Source organism: Spea bombifrons, chromosome 6 (genome assembly GCF_027358695.1).
Source record: "Spea bombifrons isolate aSpeBom1 chromosome 6, aSpeBom1.2.pri, whole genome shotgun sequence".
Taxonomy (NCBI): Eukaryota; Metazoa; Chordata; class Amphibia; order Anura; family Pelobatidae; genus Spea; species Spea bombifrons.
In genome coordinates, this window is record NC_071092.1 from 39,557,280 (window position 1) to 39,582,129 (window position 24,850).

Here is a 24,850-nt window from a genome sequence, read left to right on the forward strand (position 1 = left end):
AACAACAAGGCTCGATGTATATTTTAGCGGTAAATCTGTATCTCTTGACTGCAGCTTTTCAGAAATGTGGCTTATTCTAGGATGAGATTAGGTATGTAAACCGAGCAATATCGTTCTATTTGTATTTATGTTGGTTTTGGTTCAAATGTATTATTTGTAAGCAAAATCGCCATCGTCTTTGTAACGTTGAAACATTTATTGTGCGCTCCCTTTTAGTGTATGGTGTTGGCGTGTGTGTGGAAATATTTCTTAAGGTGTTAATATTTGTGAGCGTATAATGTTGGTGTGTGTCACTATATGCTGTTAGCGTGTGCTATTGTATGGTGTTAGCATGAACAGAACTTAGCACAAAAGTATCCGGCACAGTGAGCTCCATCTCGGGTAGATTCATCTTGCTTCATTTATGTTTAATATTATACTAATGCATTCATCAACTTTTTATAATGAACATTGAATTGATTTTCCCCCAATCATTTAACATGTATCAATTTATTTAGCAATGTTATAATTATCAATTAATTTGATTTACCAATTATTTAATGTATTAGTTTTCAAGTGTTTTCAATGATTTATTTATACATTGATTATCATTGTTTTATATTGGCCAAATGTTTAAGAGTTAATCAATACTTAAATACTTTTTTCCTATTATTTCTTACATATATATAGGGAAATATCTTTATCCTTAAAGTAGGATTTTTTTTTTTTCTTAATTGTGATTATATATATATATGAATTCTTTATAACGGAGTGTACAAAAACCTGCACATGGGCTCTCTTACATTAGAACAGACATTGTAGACAAACTGTAACCCCTGGGGTCGACAAATTGTGTTCAAAGGGCAGCTTGCTAAGGATATTTGTCTCCAAAATCAGCTTGTGGTGCACGATATTAGATTCCATCGCTAACGGTTCTACCGACAAGTAATTAAATTCAGCTCTGTGAATTCCACAACACAAAGGGTGGCTATTGCTGTACAGAAAATTACTGTAGAATAGAATGGTGTTGATGGCGACACGTTGGGATTTGACAGAATAAGATTTGTCGCATTAGATCAGCTCCTCGCTGTCCCATTGTGACCTCTCCCAAGGTTATTTTCTTTGAGAGAAGGAGAAAGTACATTTTCTTGGATGCTCATGTACTGATTATTACACTCGGTCTGGGCGCTTTAGTCCTCTTTCTCCGCGGTGGTGTCTTGTTATGTCTGAACTCTTGTCTCACCCTGTACATGTTGTGTTTATGCGACGAGTAGAAGGACACAGCTTGACCCAGTAAAATAGCCATGGCTGATACAATTGGCAGCACTTATGAAGAAAAGCAAATTCATTACCCATCTCCCTGCTGAGAAGGCCTTTTGGTGCTTGAATGTTGGTGGCAGAAATAAGGTAGTTTGGAATTGTACCAAATTTTTGTAGTTTTTTTATTTATTTAATTTTTTTTAATCATAAATGGCGAATTATCAAAAGCATATGATATAATATAAATCTTCTACTTGTTCTTAAACATGATTGGAACTCCCAATATTTAGAGAAGATCATCCCTATGACCTTTGGGGCTATTGGGAACACTGAGAATGACCGTATAATAGTCTAGTTGACTACCTACAGAGGCTGTAGAACTACAAAGTGACTTCTCCGGCACTGTGGGGCCGTGCAGCATACGAAATTCGAGGCCATCGGTAACTGTTTTGTTCTAGTAAGAGTCTTAATAGGGTTTCTGGTGGTTCTGAGATGTAAGAGAAGTACATAAAGTGTGACTTAGAGGGAGTGATGCTGTGACTGTGTGTATGTGAGACTCCATCTCTGAGACCTGGGTTATTAAAGATAACATTCGGACCTACGTAATGATTACCTAACCATTCCAACTATAAACACTAATTGGTGGGTCAAAAAAAAAATACCACCTGCAACTCACTAATGGTACTTAATCATACAGAACTCTCTAGAAGGCTTTTTGGATACAGGTTAATGGACCTTGTTCCCTGACCTTGTGTAGTACGGTAGGTTATGGAGTTTGAGAAGCTGTAACTTCATAGAAGCGGCTGTGCCGTGTCTCACGTCCAGCAGTCTGCCTGACTTGACACGGCTTCTATCGGCTTCTGAGCAACAATGGGACATAATTCTAACCACGGACGTTCAGGAGGGTTTTCGGATGCATCCGGCTTCCCGCAGAGGCACACAGACCATGGTCTCTCTCCCACGCTGGGATCTGCTATTGACTTGATGATTATAAAATATGCTCTAGATGATATGAGTGTTTAGAAAGGAAACACGGGGATTAGGAAACAGACGGTGTGCCAGGTCATCTGAACATAGAAATATGAAGAAAAAATTAAAAGAACGTCTACATGACCAAATAGGAGGTGCTACTTTCATCCATCACAAATAGCATAACGATTTATTTAGAACCATTATACAGTTATGGGAGGAGTAGCATGTATCTGCTTTATGGGACGATAATAACGGGGGACTATTTAAAATACACTAAATGACATAGTGGATTTTTAGATTAGGAGTTACTGATGGTGCTGGAGTGGGTGTAGTTCACCACATCCTCAATGCGTTAACCTGTCCTCAATGTGTATAATTTAATGCACAAGATTTGGAGAGGGTTTCTCTTTAATTTCAGTATATAGACCCATTGACCACTTTTTTTTTTGTAGAGTATTTTGTTGAGTATGAAAGCCTCTGATGGCTTTCTTATGTTTCACTGTTGCTGGTGAATGTGGCTCGATAAACCAAGCTCAGGGTCCGGCTGTAACCTTGGCATGTCTTGTGCAACCAGCCAGCTTGCCCATCTTCAACCATTGGTCATCCCCTGGCACGCCATGAGAAATTTTCTGTATATATATATATATATATATATATATATATATATATATATATATATCTCTATCATCCTGGGAGAAAAGGTTTTTTCACGGTCAGCCATGGTTGAGGCATATTTATGTCATATCACTTGCTTATTTGCTGTTTTAGCCAGCGTTCCGTGTCTTTTTGTACTAGCAGGGGCATGAAGCTGGGGAAAATAAAAGCGTGGGCTATTATTTCTACGTAGTTTGAACACCTACGCAATCTACTACAAAGTACAGCTAGAGAACACAATTGCTGCTGTGTGTATTGTCGCAGTATAGCCGAGACCCGCATACACTTTCGCATTGTATTCAGCTCTATAGAAACCTGAAGCTCTTAAGCATAATAGCATCTGGCAGCCATTGGACCTCCGGTTCCATCTCTGCGGTCTTCAACAGCCCTACACAGAGGCGGATTCATAAATAGCGGGATATCTCCCAGCATACTTTGGGATTAAAGCACTAGAAATGGGGTCACGCTGTGACCCTGGTGACTTCTGCCCGGCATAGAACAAAGGGACGAACTGTGATCACACAAGTGATAATGTGTTGATCCCCTCGGACAATGGTAGATGGATTGTGGTTCCCGTGGAAGGGAGCGGCAGAGCGGGGACATTAATAACACTGTGTTTTGTACTTTGTTTGTCTTCCGTGACCCCGCTGACTCTCTGTTTACTCAGTCGCCCCACGCATTTGCATGCAGCATTGGTACTTGCTGCAGCAGAGGTGATTTGTATTCGAATGGCGTTCGTCGTCTTGGTAACTCACAGAAGACTAGAAAACTTGCACAAAAAGGAAGTTTTTTTGTAAAGGCTTTAGTTGCTGATATCCCAAGTTAAATGGGAAACATGTTCTGTGCTGGTGCGTTTTACCGTTCCCTAAGCATCCAGAACTCGGTGTCATCGGCTGTTCATTTTCTCCTTTGTGTTTGCATATCTGGGTAATCTCCTCCCGACTTTACCCATTATTAAATAAAATCCTGTTCTTCTTCAGCAGACACGGTGCGCATGTGGTTCCTATTCCGTTACAGCTGCTGATTGATGTTCCATCTACCTGTCCCTCTGCTGGAGAGCGATGGCTGCTTAAATTGCATTGGGATTTCAGAATTCGCAACCCTGTTGTGTGCGAAGAGGCGCAGGCAGCACTATTTTATTAATTCATCTTGAAATCAGGGGGTTAATGCAGTTCCATACGCCCTGGCTGCCTAAATGTCTGCCCTTTAAGGGAATCAATATGGATTCCTACAGGGAATGACGGACTGTCACGTAATACTTAAGTGCGCCATTCTGTATAATCAGTTTGATTTGAAGTGACCAGCAGGGTCCACCAGGGTCACCTCTATGTGATAAGGCCCACCTTGTACCTGTTGTTTCTTTGTCCTTCTGTGCCAGTCTTTTTAAATAGTTGGTAGATGTGTCGAGGTTCTGCTTGTAGTCTCTTTAGTAATTTTGTATTAGTGTCCGCTCCATGCTTGCTCATTAGTAGCCAAGATCTCATAAGATGTGGATTACTTATGGATTTTCTACTTTCTGCTAGGAGTAATTAGAAAATGGAAATAATAAGGCGTGGTGCCTTATTGTATCTTGCACTAAATCCATCCAACGTATTAATCGCAAGCCAAGCCACTTCTTGCCAGCAAGTCTTGAAAGGACCCGTAAAGGGAGGCAATCTGTGACTTAGTGGCTGAAATATAATTTCCATTCGAGAAGTAGAGCTTTAGAGGTCACTTGGAGAGCGGTAACCTTCTGGCTGTAGAAGAAGACAGAAGATGTGTCATATATCCTTCTCCAGCCACCTAGATCTAGAAATCCTGTATATTATTATATGGCGGTGGAAGGGAATCCAGCTTCTTCTTCTCCTGAGTGATAGATGGGAAGAGCTCTGTAGGACATAGCAGGGCAAACTATTTTGAATATTATATATTTTCATTAAAATACCCTAAATATTAAAATATCAAAAATCTTTATTATCTTGCAAGAGTTTGAATCTGTTTCCCGTGAAATAACTTTTGTGATAACTGTTTCTGGCTTATAGACCCGTTGGGTATCCTGTTACAGAAGCAGTTCCTACAAAGAATAAAACTTTTTTTTTTTTTTTTTTTTAAATAAAAAAAAACCTAAAAGCTGTGATTTTAGTCCTCATCTGGTACGCTGTAACACTGGTCTTTCATTCACTTTGCAGCTAAAAAATCCTGCGCCGAGACGGACTTCACCTGTAACAGCGGCCATTGCGTCCCCGAGCACTGGAAATGCGACGGGGAAGAGGAGTGTCCCGATGGAAGCGACGAGGCGGAAGCTACTTGCAGCGGATGTAAGTGCGCAAAAAAAAACTAATTGCACCGTCACGCGTCCTACGCAGGGTAACGCATTACACCGGCGCAATGCAATTATGTAATGTAATTGCTTGACTTTGGCAATGTGAAGATAGAAACCCGTTATGCGACAGCTCTTTGTTTACCTCCCGTTATCCTAAGTAAAACCTAAACCGATCAGCTTCTCATTTTGTCACAAAGGTTGGGAATAGTCAATAGAAAATGCAGCACCATATATATCCTATAAACACCAACCTGTTCTATACCGATCCGGTGACCTGTGCAGAATACACGCGGCGAGCGTGTCTCTGATCACAAGCAGCAAATTATCCCCTGGTCGGGTGCGTTACGAGCTGACGGCTTTCCAGGCTTTGCACCGAATTCATGCAGTGTTCCCTTATGAATTGAATACAGATAATGTATGTGCCAATTAAGCGGGACTGGCTAATAAAAGCAGTCTTGTAAATTAATCTAATAATAATTCTAGAGGTTGTGGAGGTGACGGTTCTGCATTAAGTGAAGATCAGACATGTAATGCAGAGTTTCGGTTCCATATTGCTGCAGAGCCGCAGGACGGAGCCCGACGTGGCCCACGGATAATCCCCCATCGTTTCACGCATCAGCCGTTTGTCCGGTTTCCCATCCATCAGACAATCTGCAGATTCCTCTCGTCTGATCTAAAAGATCATTTTTTCTTCCATAAAGCTTTTATTTCTTCAATTACAATGACAGAATTTTCATTATCGGCTTGAAGAGAAGGTCAGGTTGCTTCTGAGCCTGTAATTAATCTGACACATGTGTCTGGGACACGCATCCAATCATACACCCGTCATCTAAACCCTCTTGAGATAATGGGGGGGGTCACTTTATTTAGAAATATCTGTAGTGGGGTAAGATTTTGGTATTAATAAAATATCAACATCGAGAGGAAGTATAACCTGTCATTTACACACTAGTTCTTCCCTTAGAGAATCCGGTAGAAACAAAAATGGGTTGAAATCTACCCCCCCTCAAAGGGTATTGTATCTTACAAAGTGCTAGCCTTTATGACTAGAATATTGAATTTATAATGCGAAGCTAAGGCGAATGAAGTACATGTTTTTGGCATAATTCTAACCAGTACGGAAATCACAGCAAAATGGTAACATGCTGTATGACATCATAATGCAAGTTAACCAGCGCAGCGGTTAATTTGCAAAGGGGGGGCTCTTCATCCATAGTTGCCAACGCTGACATTTTGAGGTCGTGATCTGTTGAACCATTTAGCTGGAACAATGTATGTTTCCGGCAGTCCTAGGAATGACCAAGTACTCAGTCCACCCTGGGAGCCACATCCAAAATATCTTCCAACCAGACCAACACGGTTGAATTTTTCATTGAGGGGCTCTGCTGTCCGTATTTAACCATAGAAACAAAAGAAAATGCGACCATTTATGTACGAGTTTGGCTTCTCATGGCCGAAGATGTGTAGGACGGGAGAATCTCGGTGATTAGGTCAAGCCGGACACTTTGTTTCCAGCACGGTAATTCTGTGTTAGGAATGTCATTCAGATTCTCGTTGCAGAGGGTCCCCGGGCTTTTTGTGTTTTGTCCCAGGGTCCCAAAAGGTTTTGAAAAGGGTTCTGCGTATTAAGACGTCCCGTTTCCGTGGAGAAGGGGTTTCCTTACTAGGACCTGTTTGCAGAAGAAAATCAATCTGTATTTTATATTTAGGGAGGTGTACAAATATAGAACTAATTAAATCCCAAGTCGCGCAGGGGGAAGAAGCTGTTTAATTCAGGGTTTGTGATAGGCACTGGTGCAATTAGCGAAATGCATATTCATTAAAAGCCCAGCTGGGGATCGGAGAAGCGTGTTTAGGCAGCGAGGGGGTAGCTTTGGCAGCATCCCAGCACCCATCTGACACCAGCATTTTCATCCGTAGCCTGTTATACTTTCTTACGTAGCCTCGATCACCTCTTTAGTATAACGCTTTTTGATTTGCTAGCACACGGTTTAACCCATCGTTGGCCCCGAACAGACGTCTGGAATTTTGCCGTTGAGCTTGTTGGGCGGTTTGAGGATGTGAAGCAGACAGAGACAAATGTAAGGAAGGTCGTCTGGTACAAAATATGTTAATGTGGATAGGATGGAGCAAGGAGAGAACCAGATAAAATAAAAGAGGGCATCAAGGTTGGGGACACAGCGATTTATCGTGTTGATCTTTGGCTTTGCCAATCTCCTACCCGGATAAAAACGCGGATGGTGATGTTTCCACCCGCGACGTTACTCAAAATCAGAAAAGTAACGGAGGTTTCTCTGTGTAGTGTTATATCACAAAGTTACCGGTTTCAGAAATGCAACAGGACCTTTAATTGTGCAGTTTTGCCCTATTATATGGATATAACGTCACAATAAAGCGCGACGCGTCACTGGGAATGTTGTCTTGGTTTGGTTTGGCCCACCAACAGGGGTGGTGTGCTGCAGCTTCTTCTAAAGGTGTCTGTGTGTGTTTCCCCCTTCCTGGTAAGGAATAGGTGTTAACGTACTTGCAGAACACTTTCACGTGAATTCTTTGTTGTATCGGACACAAGACTGCTCCTTTTAATATGCTGCCGTTCTCTCTTTCAGTGAAGAGCATGTGTTCTGCGCAGAAGTTTAGCTGCGGTGGATCCAGCAATAAATGCATCCCACTGTCCTGGAGATGTGATGGAGAGCAGGACTGTGAGAGCGGCATCGATGAAAGGGGCTGCCTCGTTGGTAAGTGTCATTATTTCGGGTGCAGGTCTCTTGCTTAAACTCTTGTGTATAGGATTATAATGCCAGTCTCGGGAATTTAGTGCCAGTCGTCTGTATTCAGGGGTTATGATGCCAGTCTCATGGCTTCTGTGCCTGTAGTAGCCAGCAGAATGTCCTTGCTAGTCCCTTTACTTTTACAGCACTAGGACTGTTTAGATCCTTGATATAGACAGGGTTAATGAGAAGAACGCATAGACATAGACCGTACCATTCAACAGTTTGGGGTCGCTTAGCGGTTTTCATTGAAAACAAGGACATTTCTATCTGAAACGTAATTGCAAAAGGGTTTCCTTACTTTGATTGGTCAATACAACATACCATTGGAACACAGGAGTGATGGGAGTGATAAAAGTCCTCTGTGCTCCTGAGAGGATATTCCAGCTACAATATATACCAATATATAACATTAACACTGTCTGCGATGGATTTATGATCCATTTCATGTTATTTTAATGGACAAAATTTGCTTTTCTTCCACAAATAAGGACATTTCTAAGCGACCCCAAACTTTTGAATGGTAGTGTATGTAAAACCAGCCAGTTTCACAGCATGCTGCAGCATTGGGGTTAAAGGAGCTGCTCTCGCCTTTCATCTATTTGAGCATTAGATAGTAAATGGTTCGCGTGTGGAGCTGTCTGTATGTTCCTGGCACTTTGCCGGCGTAAGATCACTTCTTCCGCAGGAGCCTTTGTATAATACATCACAAGCTCGGCTCATACATGTTTCATGGACGTTTGGCTGCAATATCTTCTGTATACGAGCTGACTGCAAATCATCTGGCGGGTGCCCGTGTAACACAGGATCAAACGTCTGGGCTTTTCCTTAATGAAAGGTGATCTCCGGACTACAGGTTATCAGACGCGCTGGGGTTCGGGCTGAATGTGATCGCGACGTTCGTTATCGGCACAGGCAGGGTCCATGTGTTTAAATGTGATTGCGTTGGGTATTATCGGACCGTCCTGGATAATTGGACGTGATTCGATTGTAAATTATCAGGAGAAATAATACAAAATATTTTAATGGTTGTTTTTTATTTTTATTTTTTGAGGGATTCATTGTTTTTCGCTGTCCGCTTTTTAATTTCCTTGACTTGAAAGTCCATGGAAAGTGGTTAATGGGATTGGTAAAGCGACTAGATATAACCTGGTTTTATCTCGTTTCCTTCTGATAAACGGCCTTTATCTGGGCGCTACCGTTGTTATCAGTCGTGATAATCCGATGATCCAACACCACACTCAGCTCATCTTTATGGCAACGCTAATAAACTACTCCATAGACTTTCATTCGTCAGTTATTCCAGCTGGGGTGATTAAGACTGAGCCGTTCTATTTACCAAAAAGCAGCCAGGGTGTGTTTGTCCAGTAGATTGGTTACGGAGAACAGAGCGAGAACATACACGTGGCTGAAGTGCAGCAGAACACAGATTTTACAGATTACAATTTGTGCGAAAATTCAGTATTTTTCTAAACGTATCTCCTTAATGTCTGTACACGACACTTGGGTACCATCTTTGGGAGAAGGCATAGGAGCTATGACCTAGAATTTCTCTTGTAGGAATCTGTGTATAAGGAAAAGTCAATATTTATTGCAATTAATCTAAAAAAATAAAAAAAAATTACATTAACACCTACATACATGGCTGGATATAATAGTGGGGGGCCTCTCGTTCTGTTTGCTTAGGCTTTAAATGGAATTAGGGCTTTCCTATCCGTCGGCCGTTTGTTTTCATCCCCAAGGCTTCTACATCCTGGTTTCCATGGCGACGGCCAATGATTGGGGATGGACCCCATGCACGTGTCTCTTTGTCTACTGGCGGATTTAATGACTGAGCGGACTGGGTTGTGTGACACGTTCTGTACTCAGTTTAACCTCCTCGCTCACCGGAGGGAGCCTCCTACCTTTACGGCTGACATTCTGCCTAATGTTCTTTCTCACATCGATTTGTGTCCAAAGCTTGAAATATCTCTCGCCCTACAGAATAAAGTTCTCTATTCTATGAATAAATTTTGTCACAGTATAACGAATAACCGCACAGTGGGACACTGCCTCGAATAACCAGGAACGTATGAAGAAGAAAATGGAAAGCGATTTGCGTTAATACTTCTACCTAATGCTTTTACCTACAATAGTGAGAGGAGCTCTCAGACTTTTTATGCGAGTGATGTTTTTATTCCATAAGTCATGCTTTGCATTATTTGAATACATTTTTTCCACATCTTGTTTCTAAAGAGCTTACACATTAATAAATTCACTGTACAAATTAATTACTTTACAGAGAGGGTGGTAGGAAGTAGGGCAGCCTCCCAGCAGAAGTGGTAGAGGCTAATACAGTGAGGGAATTTTAACGTGTATGGGCATAAAGCGATCCTGAATCTGAGACGAGACCAAAGACTGATGAAGGCCCGAGTCTTTACATCATCTGTGTGTAGTAGTGAGCCCTCTAGTGGCTGCTCGTAGACTTGCAGAGATGCCTATTCAGGTTTAATGATGTTCTCTCGCTTCCTTGGTCCTCAAAATGGATTTCAAGGACCGTCTAGAGTCGTTCTGCAGACGTTGTGGACTAGGATGTGTGTGAGCCCACCTATAGGCGGCCAGGGCATTCTGGGACCTCCAGTTGTGGAGGTGCCTGCAGGGTTTTTTTTTTTTACTCACCTCCAAGCTTTAGACTCCATTGAACACTCAGAGCTAATGACAACGGTTCTCTATGTTGGCACTAAAGAATCTGCTGGGGTTCCATAAGCAATAATTCATATAATGTGGCCATGGAGGACAGCTCTTCCTTTGTTCATCTGAACCCAGAGCCTGTAGGAACTTAGTTGGGTCCAAGGTAATACTCACACGATAAGTTTTTTTGTGTTTTAATTGGGAACTTTTAATCTCCTTGCGTGCTCTCAGCTTTCAATATTCTGTATTCTGTATCATTGGGAATTTTTAATGAATTGGGAAATATGCATTGTTCATGTATGATGAAGCTTGTAGATTTTATTGATTTGATAAAAGCATCTATCCGTTTCTACTAATTGTGCTTCCTTAGAGAGATAATAAAAATAAAAAAATAAAAATTGCGTTGACAGGAGGCATCCGAAAAAGTTTATAGTATAATGATCTTGCAGTCCGTTCTGGACAGAAAGCTTAGGTCCACTGTTACGTCCGTTGGATTTTCCAGATAGTCCTTTATTGAGGGACTTGTGACTTCAAATGTCACTCGTCTATCATCTAAAATATCCGTATTTTCATTATAAACCCTTTTAATTGCAGTCAGCTCCCTGTGGGGGAATGCTTGCCTCATCTGCTTGTACGTGAAAAACCCGCCACAGCATTTATATGGCTTCCTCCTGCTGTTTAAGATCTCTGCCGTCCAGTCTTCGTCGTCCACCCAAATTTCCACTATGAGGCTCTCTTCCTCTTCTATCCTATTAATTGACAGCCGGTTTCGGAGAACTTGGTCTGTTAAGGTTCTCAGAGCGACCTCCTCTTTGTTCCTCCATCTCCACGCAGTGTTTTTTCTCAATAATACGAGCAGGGGTTCTCTTAATTTGTTATACCCCGGGGTAAGCGTCGCAGCATCGTTCAACAAACCGAGTATTTTTCTCAAGTCCTGTACGTCCTCCGGAGACTGGATGTTTTTTACTTTCCACAAATAACCTCTTGTAAGTTTGATGCCTTTCTGTAGGACACGTCTTCCTAGAAAGTCTACGCTGGTTCTGCACATCTGCTTGTTGTCTCGTTGTATCTCAAATCCCTCTTCCTCGAGACGTCTCATCAGTTTTTTAGTGAGCGCGTAACATTTGGCCCTCGTATCTGCGCTTACCAACATCACGTCCGCGTAGTGCGTCACCCGTGTCCTGATACCTTGGGGTAGTTTATCTAATATCTGCCCCAGTGTCTCATGGAGTATGATGGTTGTATTCTTAAATCCTTCCGGTAACCTGTTCCAGACGTACTGCTGACCTCTAAACGTAAACGCGGTCTTGTAGTTTGTTTCTTCATCCAGCGGGATGTTCCAGTTTCCATAGAAGAGCTTTAGAACAGAATAATATTTTCCTAGGGTTATGTCGGCTATGGCCTTTGCTCTGCTCTGCCCATTCGCTGGCGCAAGGTCTGTCCGGTCATTTAATTTGTGGAAGTTGAATAGGATCCAGACCTTCCCGTTAGGTTGTCTTTTCAACGTAATTGGTGAGTTACAAGGACTGTCTGCTCTTTCGATGAGTCCTTGTCTTTCCCAGCGTGAGATCACTTGGCTGGCCTTTCCCATCAGCGCTCTCTTTAGATAAGGTTGGTGTGTTCTTGGAGGATCCCCACCTTCAATTGTTACGGGTGCCGTGTTCACAATGGGCTTCTGCCATCTTTGAAGCACATTTCCGTCCCTCACCGGTGTAAATCTACTTTTATATATTGGATAAAGTGGTCCGCGGCTGAATTGTCTTTGAACTGGTCTTCCGTCCATGAAGCTGTTGAGTTGGTTGGTGTTGTGACCTCTCTGCAAAGTTACCACCTTTACTTTGTCCTAAAAAGTAAGCAGACGTTTATTTTTTATATTAGTAACCCTTTTCGGATGGCTGAATGATTCATGGTAACCTGTTGCTCTATCATCAGTGTATTTAGGGGTTTTCATTGTCAGCCACCTTGGTTCTCCTGTTTTGGTTATATAATAAAAAGATATATATATTTTTTTTTTTTTTTTTTTGTATTCCAAAATAATTTTCTTCGTCTCACTTGCGATCCGGGCTCTCTCTACCTAATGTATCGGTTTGTCTTAGTCTGTCAATTGTCGTCTTGTCATACCCCTTGAATATATGTATTGTATTAAGCACTGCGTAGATTGTTGGCACTATATAAATAAAAGATAATAATTGTATGGAAATGTTAAATATATTGGGAGAATAAAGTAACTGTTGCTGCTTTACCATGTCCAGCCACTAGGTGGAAACATAGAGCCATTTCGAGTACTTTAGTCTGCCCTGTGATAGGCAATAATATATTAACAATCGCTAATATTGTGTCCCAAAACGCATGTAACACAGGCTATCATAGCGATTATAGGCTACACAAAAAGAAAGGTTGGAATGCAGCACTCAGTAGTGAGATGGTGCACGAGTCAGGGTACCACCAAGTCCTTCAATAAATCCAAAATAAAGAAGCAGAGGCTCAGCACTCAAATGGTAAGGTGAGTTTATTTCACGCAGGCAACGTTTCGTTTCTGAGAAAGACCTGTGCCTCGAAACGTTGCCTGCGTGAAATAAACTCACCTTATCATTTGAGTGCTGAGCCTCTGCTTCTTTATATTAGCGATTTATAGGCTGTCTTGTGCATATTTTTAAATAATGGACTAGAAATGCAGACAACCAACAGTGGTCCAAAACATGATACAATATATAGCCGATGAGCTAAAGTATATCTCATATCTGTTATTTTGGCGAATTCATTCCTAGTGGTTAAGCCAACAGGTCCTGGTAACATAAAAATGTAGGTCTGCTTTCTCACCACGTATTTGTTGCCGTGGGCTTCTGTCTGTATCTCGCTCTCTTTCTGTGACAAACGGAATCTCTCTGCTGAGTGAGCCACCGACACGGCACTTTGGGCTGCAGAATCCTTTCGGAGATCAGAAGCTTTTTTTAGGCAGACTATCTGCAGGTTACCCCGATAGCCCTCTGAGTAGATGAGGCCCCGCGGTGTGCGGAAGAACTTACAGAGCGCTTGTCGGCTCAGAGCGGCCCCCTCCAGATAGACCGATGCTTCCAGCGTTCGTCTGCCCAAAACTTCAGAAAAACAAAGCGGAACTATGACTTGCGGCTTTTAGTTTTCTACAGAGGCGGAAACACCTGCAAGTGTACCCATCACCGACTAAACCGAAGACGACGGAGATCCGTGGCCACACCTCGCTGCATGCTAACCTTAGCCTGCCGTTATACACCAGTTAGTCCTCCCCGTGGGAGGGCACTGTCCTGGCTTGCTAAGAATTCTGGTGAAGCTGGCACATTAAGTATTGTTTCTGCACACAGACTTTATACAGCATGGTGCAAGATAACTAATACTAACGCTGCCATGGGCACTGCCGGGTATCTCGCCAGCGTTTGTACAATTAGAACTGCCATGATGCTTAGTTAGCCTTTGGCTGGCTGAGAGTTATGAGAGATGCAGCTCTACAACAGGGGGAGAGGTACTTGCCGGCTACACGTGTTTTTAGAGGTTTTTGATTTATATTTCACGCTCACCGTCCATTTACTCAATTTATCCTGGCTGAGGATTGTGGGAGTTGTATTTACCCAACATCCATACAGCATTTACCCGGCTGCACCCGCTCTAGCATGGAAGTAGAAGAGGTTAATACAATAAGAGAAATGGTGCTTATCTGCCATCAAACGATCTGTTTCTATCATTCTCCCGTATTTTTTTTTTCTACCATTCATACCAAACCTCGTGTTTGTTGAGCCAGACCACAATATAAGATTCATATAGCTGTACCTTTTGTACACGGTGTACTGTGTAATACTCCGTCGCAACAAATAAATCCTCTGCTCCAGCAATAAGAACCATCATCCATCTATTTTATTAAAGTTTTTTTTTTTTTTTTCTGGATTTTTTATAATTTTTTGTAACACGATTAACGTGGAAAATATTTCCTATAGTGAAATTGTACGTATCCTATAATTTGAATAATATATTTACAGCCTTAATCTATTGCTTTGCGGGCCGACTTCTACAGATTCCGTTAAAGCCACCAAATGGTTCCTTTAAAGTCTAATTAATTTACCTTTAAGGGTGTGTTTTATTTTTTGGTCATCAGCTCGTTGCAAACATTTCACACGGTGTATACCCTGAGCCTAGACATCTGCTCCAGACTGCTTTTCTGTCCAGTAACCTTGAAATTCCTGCGTCCGGATAACTTTATCTTCTTTAACTCCTTCCAAGGGTTGAGCAACTTGGTACGTGCCTCATCAAGCCTTTTATTCTTGCTCCGTGCTGTGGTATCAACCATCTCCGTGCCCCCCCCTCCTGAATAAAATGTGCAGAAAAGGATTATTTGTGATGCTTATATCTGAAACGGAGGTCTGCAGCTGTTTTTGAAGCTTTAGTGTGTCTTAAATTATTTAAAAATATGATTATTGATGATTTCTGGATATCTACAGGAGGCTTTACTGCTATACATTTAGAACCAAGAACATATATTAATATTTTGTTTATAAATATACACATTCACACACATTCATACACACACACACATTCATACACACACATACATATATATATATATATATATATATATAAAAAATAATGTAATTACCCGTCTTTTCTTGTAAAGCACTGGTGATAATGGTAAGAAAAAGTGTAAGAAAATATCTCATATATAATTTACCTACCAAATGAAGATTTAATAAATCCCGAAGGCTTCTGTTTTAATGCAAGCGTTTCCCTTAAGATTAGAAACGTCCTGAACCGTAGGTTATAAGAGATGTTTTTTTAATAGATTTAAAATGTTTTGCCGTCTTTTGGCTGTATCATATCTCGTGGGAGTTTAGTTCTTTAATAATTTAGCTTTTGCTTTAGACTTTACTCCTTTTTTTTTGTGTTCTGCTTTATTTCTAATTAAAAAAACCGATTCCATTAGAAGAACAAACTAATCCTTCAGGGTTACTGTTAAACATTTATATCCTTATAGCCCATCGGCCCAACTCATGTTTGTTTAAGGAATTCGTAAATGTTAAAAATTCTCTATGAATTCCATTGCCCTCGGCCAAGACTTTATCCACGACGCTTGGTTCTACAGTCTTGCGTTTGGCTGTTGTGTTGTGTGTACGGCGCTGTACAGCACCGTGGAGTATGTTGGTGCTATGTAAATACCGAATCTTGCAGAAGTGATGCAGGTGAATCAGGATCCAGCACTCCAAGTGAGAAAAGTCACCTAGGAGATAGTATTCTGGAAAGTGAGATGCAGCAGATTATTAGAAATACCCAGGATCGGTTACTTTATTAAAGTTTATAAACCACTTAAAGGGATGGTCTGCTGCCTCTGACTCCCCCTTTGGTGCAGAATAAAGAACTCCGAGCGCTTCAATATACGTTCTTACAAAATAAAAAAGCACTTACCTGCTGCAGCAGCTGCCCTCCTCCGACAATCAGCGTCAGGAAAGTGCTCCCATTGAAATGAATGGGCACGCTTTCTGCACATGCGCCACTCCCCGCGTTCACCAAGCCGGAGCTGGCCAGAGGTCGGAATATCTTATGCGAGGGCCGATCGCATCTCCTGCATGCAAAGGAGTTGGAAATGGGTATTCTACACGGGCCAGTCATGCATTTGTAAAGGTTAAAATGTTAAGGGCCCCAGCAGCTATCCTATGCATTAAAATGGATAGGATCACTGGGGGTCTCCCATTAAAAGGTGGTGGTCCGGGGAAAAAAGCCTGATGTTACATATATACACACTTATGGTTGTCATAAGACCGATTGACTCGGTGGGCTGAATGCCTGTGATCTGCATTCATATTCTGTGATCCCGTATGGCTCATCTAGCTTCCTGTTTATGTCCGTCTGCTTGTTTTTGCGGTAGATCACGGTAGCTTTTTTTAAATTATTTTTTATTCCTCCCCGCAGGCTGCTCGCGCACAGAGTTCCAGTGCGGTAACAAGTCTTGCATCTCCTCGCTCTTTGTTTGTGACGGCACCGCGAACTGCCCCGATGGCAGCGACGAGAAGGACTGCTCCCCCTTGACTTGCAAACCAGGAGAATTCCGATGCGGGAAGGCCGACTGCATCTCGGAGAAGTGGGTGTGCGATGGGCAGCCGGACTGCGCCGACGAGTCCGACGAGTCTGAGGTTATCTGCGGCCTGAAGATCCAGCCGCAGACCGTTACGCAGTGCGGGGCGCACGAGTTCCGCTGCGATAACGGCGCATGCATTCAGCTGAGCTGGAGATGCGATGGGGACGAGGACTGCAAAGACAAATCTGATGAGCTGAATTGCCGTGAGTAGAATGGAAACGTATTATGAACTTGGGCATCTCGTAATGCTATGGAACCAAATATATATATATATTTTGGCTAGAAATGTTTATGGTTTTAATGAATATAAGCTGGCTTCGGCCAGTATAAAGGGTCACGCCTCACGCAGATATGCGGGAGATGCAAGTAACAGAATATTAGTACATTCAATATCAGTTAACAGATATTTCATCTATGTTTTACTAACCACAAAGATATCCCGGCTAGCATCTCGCACCTAGTTACAGGAAATTGCCTAACATTAGTTTGTAACGGTTTTCTGCCTATTTCCGCATGGTTTTGAGATTAACCAATTAATGTGATTTACGTAGTCTGACGTCCCTCTTTCCGGACACTATATAATCTATAATATAAATGTACGTGCACGGAGAGAGAAGTAAGACACACGACACACTCTGGGTCAGGTCCAAAATCACTCTGCTTTATTATATTTATATTATAGATTATTCACCAATGGACTGGATTCACCAGTCCAACTACCTTCTAATCTGGTGCGCAGTTTCATGTCCCCACATAGCCAATAGATGTCTCCCAGAGAATATACTTGATTCTGTGTGGGGGAACCGGTCAGGTTGCTGTATTCGGCACAACTACCGTAAGAGAAATTACCAAGAAATTTGCCAGTTCCTTTGGTGTTTGAAATACAAGTGTAAATACCAGAGAATATATAGTAATTCCTTCATTGAGCTTGGGAGCCTTGATTAATAGGGGATATTCTCTCTTCCACTTTTCACATTCGGTGAATTTGTTACTGGTATTGGTATAAAGACTCAATAGGCATAGCGGTGACTGATAGGGCAACTGTAGAGGTACTGTTCCAAGATGTGGACGGGCTCTGCCACACACATAGTAATTGGACTTATTGTGCTTAATGGCAGAATATCTCATCCATTCAAGCCATAGATTAATATCATTATATCTGGTTTCTATGGCTACAGTATCGGCATAAATGGGATTTGCAATAGCTATCATACGTTGGATGGCGAGCAGGGCATTGAATGGAATTTCTGGTTGTTTTGAGACTGGTTGGTTTGAGGGGTTACTTTGCGGCTCTTTCCATTCTAAACTATTGTACATATCTTTAAGATAGAAGGGGGCCCTGCCGCTGATGGCACCAACACCATTTTTGTAAATCCCGAAAATATATTTTCGAGCATCAGTTGGCCGTGGATTTTCTATAGTAAAAGTGTACCGTTGGTTATTACCCGTGCCGGTGGATAAAAGAGTCATTCGTGTGAACAATGACTTACCATATTGATCTTTGAGAGCTAGGGCTTCAGGGGGCTTATATCCCCATTTGGTACCTGAGTTGGTTATGACAGAGCCCCAATACCCGCAGTCCCCCCCCCCATTGCCCTCCTGCATAACATATGTACCCAACACATTCGCCATAGCTTTCTACCTCAACACTACAATATCCGGGGTCAAAATTGTAGATAATATCCCCTTCTTGTGTTTCCACGCCGGTGTATACACTGGTGTAGCGTCTAGAAACACAATCTATAATATGGCAGTGTTGAAATGAGAATGTGGCTACTGTTGTGCTACTGGAGTTGTACCAAAAAGTGGGAGGACCTGCTTGTCGTGCGTCTCTTGTAATAGCTACCCGACCCCCCTGATAACTGATAGCTTGAGCTGCAGACCCTGTATGCCCGTGAGATCTAATCATTTTTCCCCATGTATACTGTAATATGAACCATAATAGCGGGATGCCCACTCTCTTGTAAAGGATATGCATTCTAGGAGTCACTGGTTGGAGGATCGTATCCTTTGACTCTCTTGGAGTGCGATGCGTGTATCCAGGTGGGCTTCCCTTCAACTTTTATTGAGGTAGGAGCAGGCCCGGACTGGCCATCGGGCACACCGGGCATTTGCCCGGTGGGCCGGGCCACGGCAGGGCCGCATTGACTTAGGGGCTGATGGAGCTGCAGCTCCAGGCCCCTACCCTACCTACCGGGTCCGCCACTCTAAGGGGCCGGGAAGTCCCCACCAAGGCCGGCCTTACGGGTCTGCGGCCGCACAGGGTATAAATTAAAACATCGGGTTTTTTTTTTTTACTTTATTTAACATCCTCCATGTTAAATAAAGTTTTTTTTAACTTTATTTAACATGGAGGATGTTAAATAAAGTTGGAAAAAAAACCCGATGTTATAATTTAAACCCTGTGCGGCCGCAGACCCCTAAGGCCGGCCCTGGTGGGGGCTTCCCGGCCCCTTAGAGCAGGACCGGCCTTTGGGGTGTGCGACCGCACAGGGCGTCACACTCTAGGGGGCGGGGGGCGGTCCGCACCGGGTGCCGCTCATCAGGGGGTGCCAACTTGCGGCACCCGGCACCCCTCCAGAGACGGACAGTAATGTCCGCCGCTGGAGGAGCAGGTTCGCAAGGGAGCGGTATCGGAGGTCTTTAACAGACCTCCGGTTCCCTTGAGTGATTTTAAGCCGGGTTCGACCCGGCTTAAAATCACTCAAGGGAGCCGGAGGTCTGTTAAAGACCTCCGATACCGCTCCCTTGTGATCTGCACGGCAACAGCTGCTGTGCGCCGGGATCTGACAACAAACCCCGGCGCACAGCAGCTGTTGCCCTCTGAACCGGAAGAAGACAGAAGAACTGAAGAAGAGGAGCGAAGAGGAGGAAAAGGAGCTGTAAGGAGAAAAGAGGAAAGGTAGGAAAATATTCAGTGAGAGTGGATTAGTATATATGTGTGGATTGGTGTATGTGTGGATTGGTATATATGTGTGGATTGGTATATATGTGGGGATTGGTATATATGTGTGGATTGGCATACGTGTGGATTGGCATACGTGTGGATTGGGATACGTGTGGATTGGCATACGTGTGGATTGGGATACGTGTGGATTGGTATATGTGTGTGGATTGGTATATGTGTGTGGATTGGTATACGTGTGGATTGGTATACGTGTGGATTGGTATATATGTGTGGATTGGTATATATGTGTGGATTGGTATAGGTGTGGATTGGTATACGTGTGGATTGGTATATATGTGTGGATTGGTATATATGTGTGGATTGGTATATGTGTGGATTGGTTAGTGTGTGAGAGTGATGGGTGTTATGCTGTACCATTTCCAATGTCTTTTTCATGATCTAATTATGCTCTAAAAGTACATCATAACTCCCATCACTCTATACTGTTCCATACAGTGGCAGAGCTGGGAGGCAGAGGCCTTGCACCCCCACCGCAGGACTCCTGAAAGGTAAGTGAACTTCAAAGAGGGAGAGGGTAGATAGTTAGGAGGGGGTAGATAGGGAAAAGGGCGTGAGACGGGGGAAAGAGGGTAGATAGGGAGAAGGGAGTGAGAAGGGGTAGATGGGGGAGAAGGGAGTCAGAAGGGGTAGATAGGGCAATCATACTCCTATCATGCCAAGTCTGCGAGTACATCCTGGAATCTGGGTATGTCTGGGCATGATAGGAATGTGATTGCTGTTAACAATCATATATATATACATATAATATTGTTTTTTAATTGTTTTGTCCTATTTTGGTGTGTTACTTACTTTAAATAAAAGTGTTAGATTTTTTTATGGTGTGGGGAGGTCATATTCGGTTTCGGACAGGTAAATGCTGCATTTTCGGTTTCAGTCCAGAATTAGTTTCGGTGCATCCCTACTACTAAGCCAGACAATGAAGTGGTAGGCCTACACCACATCAATGTTTGGCGTAGTATATAGTGATTGGTGTTATGCTGCACTATTGTCAATGTCTGGCTCAATGTATAGTGATAGGGATTACGCTGTACCACTGTCAATGTGTGCCTCAGTATATAGTGATAGGTGTTATGCTGTACCACCGTCATTGTCTGCCTCAGTATATAGTGGTAGGTGTTATGCTGTACCACCGTCAATTTCAGCCTCAGTATATAGTGATAAGTATTATGCTGTACCACCGTCAATGTCTGCCTCAGTATATAATGATAACAGTGAGAAGAGGCAGAGGTGGTAGATAGTGATACAGGGGGATAGATAGTGAGAAAGGGGAGTTTTGTTACAAATTTTTATTCCTTTCTTTTTTTGGGATGGGGGGCACCAGAGGAGTAGTCCGCACAGGGCGCCAGAACACCTAAGGCCGGCTCTGCCTTAGAGTGGCGGACCCGGTTGCAGTTGCGGCGGGCTTAAGGGGCTCTGCCTTAATGCGGCCATATTTTAAGGTACTAGCCTGGAGCTGCAGCTCCATCAGCCCCTAAGTCAATCCTGCCCTGCCACAGGCGCGGTCGCAGTTGCTGCTTGCTCTGGCAACAAGGTAAGTAGGGTGAGGGAGGGGGCTGCAGTGAGAAGGGGCAGAGGGGGGTTAGGTAGTGAGAAAGGGGGAGAGGGGATAGATAGAGGCGGTACATATTGATAAGTGGGGAAGGGGGTTACATAGTGAAAAGGGGGAACATAGTGAGAAGGGGCAGATAAGATGATGAGAGGGGGTAGTGTGAATGCGTATGAGAATGAATGAATAAATGTGTGGATGAATTGTGTGAATGCGTATGACAATTAATGAATTCATGTGTGGATGAATTGCTTGAATGATTTGTGAGACTGCATTAATGAATGTGTTAATGATTTGTGTGAATGATTAAATGCAAAGATGGTACATGAAGGGTGGGCTTTAACAATAAATAAATAAATAAATATGGGCTGCTCAGGCTTAAATGCCCGGGCCTATTTTTTGTCCCAGTCCGGGCCTGGGTAGGAGTCGTTAGTAGCACTTGAAAAGGGCCCTCGAATCTCGGTTCCAGAGTAGATCGGACGTGTTTCTTCACGACCACCCGCTCTCCAGGCAATAGAGAATAAGTACCTTCGAGGGTATTGGGATCTGGAATAGAAGAGAAAACTTGGGCATGTATATTAGATAATTGAGTAGTCAAAGCAATAACATATTTTGCCATTGTTTCATAATTCATTTGCAACTGTTGTGGGAAATACTGTCCTAGCCTAGGGCTACTTCCAAAAAGTATTTCGTGTGGGGTCAGTTTGTGTGATGCCTATGGCGTATGTCTGATAGCAAAAAGGACAATGGGTAGGCACTGTACCCAATTTAGGCCAGTCTCTTGAGTCATTTTTAGCATTTTTGACTTGATTATGCCATTTAGTCTTTCCACTTTCCCGCTACTCTGCGGTCTTTAGGGAGTATGGAAAGCAAGATGTGAACCTATAATTTTCCACACTTCTTGAGTGATATTTGCCGTAAATGCAGATCCTTGATCGCTTTCTATAACTTCTGGGACACTGAACTTCTTTGCGGTAGTGGGTGCGGTTTGGTTTCGTACTGGATAGGCTTCTGGCCATCCAGAAAACACATCTACCACTACCAGTACATACTGAAATGTCTGACACATCGGCATTTGAATGTGGTCAATTTGAATCCTTTGGAAAGGGTATTGAGCATTCGGTAAACATTTAGATGGTGTAGGTTCTGTCCTTCCGATATTGCACTGAGCACAGATTAAAAATGATTCGGTGGTTCGTGCTAGCATCGGGGTGATTCCTGGTGCGATCCAGATTTTGTCGATAATCTCCTTCATAATGGTTTTAGACTGATGTGTCGGTCCCTGAGCTAGTGATGCGACTAAAGGATATAACGTCCGGGGTAAACAAAAATATTGGCCTCTGGCCCAGGCTCCCCGCTCATCCTTAGATGCTCCTTCTTGTATCCATTGATTTTGTTCCTTGGTTGAAGCTTGTTGTTGTAATTGAATTAGAATATCCCAGTCTAATTCCTTTGGTGCTTCCTTGGTCACGGTCATTAGAGGGACCGTTGAGTCTTCATTGAGGGCTGCTTGCTTGGCTGCACTGTCCGCTAAGGCGTTTCCTTTTGCTTCCATAGTGTCAGCCCGTGAGTGTGCCTTGATTTTGATCACTGCAACTTGTTTCGGGAGTAGGGCCGCAGTCATCAAAACTTCAACTGCTTTCCCGTTCTTGATTGGAGTCCCTGCTGCAGTGATATAATCTCTTGCCTTCCAGATGACTCCAAAATCATGTACAACTCCGAAGACGTACCGGGAATCCGTATAGATATTTGCGGTAGAATCTTTAGCCATAATGCAGGCCTCGGTGAGGGCAGCTAATTCAGCCTCCTGAGCCGACTGATCCGGTCGTAGAGCTTTTGCACAGAGTACAGTGGTGTCAGTCGTAACCGCCATTCCCGTATGGAAGCGACCCTTGTCATCAGCATATCTGGCGCCGTCCACAAAGAGGGTCCATTCTGGGTTCGAGAGTGGGGTATCCTGTATATTCGGAGGCGAACCGGCTTCCGCTTGCATCATGGTCAGACAATCATGTGGATCGTCCTCGGGTGATACATCTGGAAAATCGACATTTGATAATTGTGTATGCCACAATAGCTGTTCCTGAAGATCCTCTTCTGTGGCTAGATCAATAAAATCCGTAGACGGAATATCAGTATACTCCCCCCTTGGAAGTGGAAGGAGGGCAGCCGGATTGAGAACATTGCATCGTTGAATAGTAACAATGTCGGGCAACAACAGACTCCCTTGGAGACGAAAATAACGCTGAGCAGTGCGATGCCTGGGTTGAGTCTGTTGTAGAATAGCTGAGATATCATATGGAGCTAGAATGGTTCGGATGGCTTAAAGGATGGAAACAAGTTTTGGTCCAGCTGGGAATTATTTTACTAATTATTGTGATTATTGTTGCCTTTATGCTTTTGTGTGTGGTTCCATGTTTTCGATGTTTGTGTGACAAGATGCTTGCTGTAGGCGAAACAACCCCATTGATGTTTATGTACGATGATATTGAGCCAAGCAGTCTTGCACCTTTTTATGAAACGGTATTCGACATAATTTGGAGCAGTTCAACAATTGAAGAAAGGTTTTATTGGAAAGCATCCAAAATGGTAACGTCCCTAATAAGAGGGTTTATTTCGCCTGTTATTTAATGTATGTAATGTTTAGATCCTTGCTGGTATGTCCCGTACGGTGGTGACCTTTTTGTACATGTAAAATAAGATATATTCGTTTGATGCCCTCAGCCCTGGTGACGTGCCGCCCAGATGAATTCCAGTGTGGAGACGGATCGTGCATCCACGGCATGAAACAGTGTAACGGAATCCGAGACTGTCCGGACAGCAGCGACGAGGCCGGGTGTTTGAGTGGTAGGTACTTACGGGAACGTACAGGGGACCCCGCCGTCGTGTTATTCTCTGGCTGGTGACTTTGTATGAACGCTTCTTGCGTGTGTTTTCTCTCCAGCAGCCGAATCTCCCTGTGACACAGCGTTAAGGTTTCGCTGTAAGAGTGGGGAGTGTATCGACAGCATTAAAGTGTGCGATACCCACAAAGATTGCCGAGACTGGTCTGATGAGCCAAGTGAATGCGGTGAGTTATGCTCCCCAATGCTTATTACTTTTACTTTCAAAGCAATATCGCTGTTTAGTTTGCCGGTATGTATACAGCAGACACGCGTGTGATGCATGCGGTCACCCCCTGATCCTGCTGTCTGATCCCGTGTCTGTGAGATGCAGTGCGCATGCACAGCTCCACTATCTGCCGTGGCTCCGTAGGGCTCAGGAGCTTTGGCCACACAAGATGTTTCACTTTTTCTCATGAATTTCTTCTCCATCTCTCTTGCAGATATAAATGAGTGTTTAGTTAATAACGGGGGCTGTTCGCATGTCTGCAAAGACCTGAAAGTGGGGTATGAGTGCGACTGCCCCTTGGGGTACAAGCTCATCGACAAGAAGACCTGTGGAGGTAACATATGCACCTTCCTAAATCTGTACCCCCTTCCCAGTCCCGTTACTGAGACCCCCACCCTGGCCACATAGTTCTCTAGACACAATTCACTTAACCTTGGCTGTTTCAAAGCATGACTGGAATGTTTTTGATAAAAGGCTGGGGGAGAAAGGCTTAAAATTGTCTGCAGCCAACAAATAAATAGGCGAGTTT

General features: G+C 43.3%; 1 protein-coding gene across 2 annotated transcripts in view; it reads left to right on the forward strand.

The window, feature by feature from the left end:
- LRP8 (LDL receptor related protein 8) overlaps nt 1–24,850 on the forward strand; it is a 52,214-nt gene that overhangs the window by 20,537 nt on the left and 6,827 nt on the right. Inside the window, exons 3-8 of one of the 2 annotated variants that reach the window (XM_053469474.1) lie at nt 5,034–5,162; nt 7,774–7,902; nt 16,534–16,902; nt 23,935–24,057; nt 24,155–24,280; nt 24,536–24,655. In XM_053469474.1, the coding sequence (XP_053325449.1) occupies nt 5,034–5,162; nt 7,774–7,902; nt 16,534–16,902; nt 23,935–24,057; nt 24,155–24,280; nt 24,536–24,655 (996 nt within the window). The remainder of the gene's footprint in view (nt 1–5,033; nt 5,163–7,773; nt 7,903–16,533; nt 16,903–23,934; nt 24,058–24,154; nt 24,281–24,535; nt 24,656–24,850) is intronic. The other variant, XM_053469475.1, reaches the window with a different exon arrangement.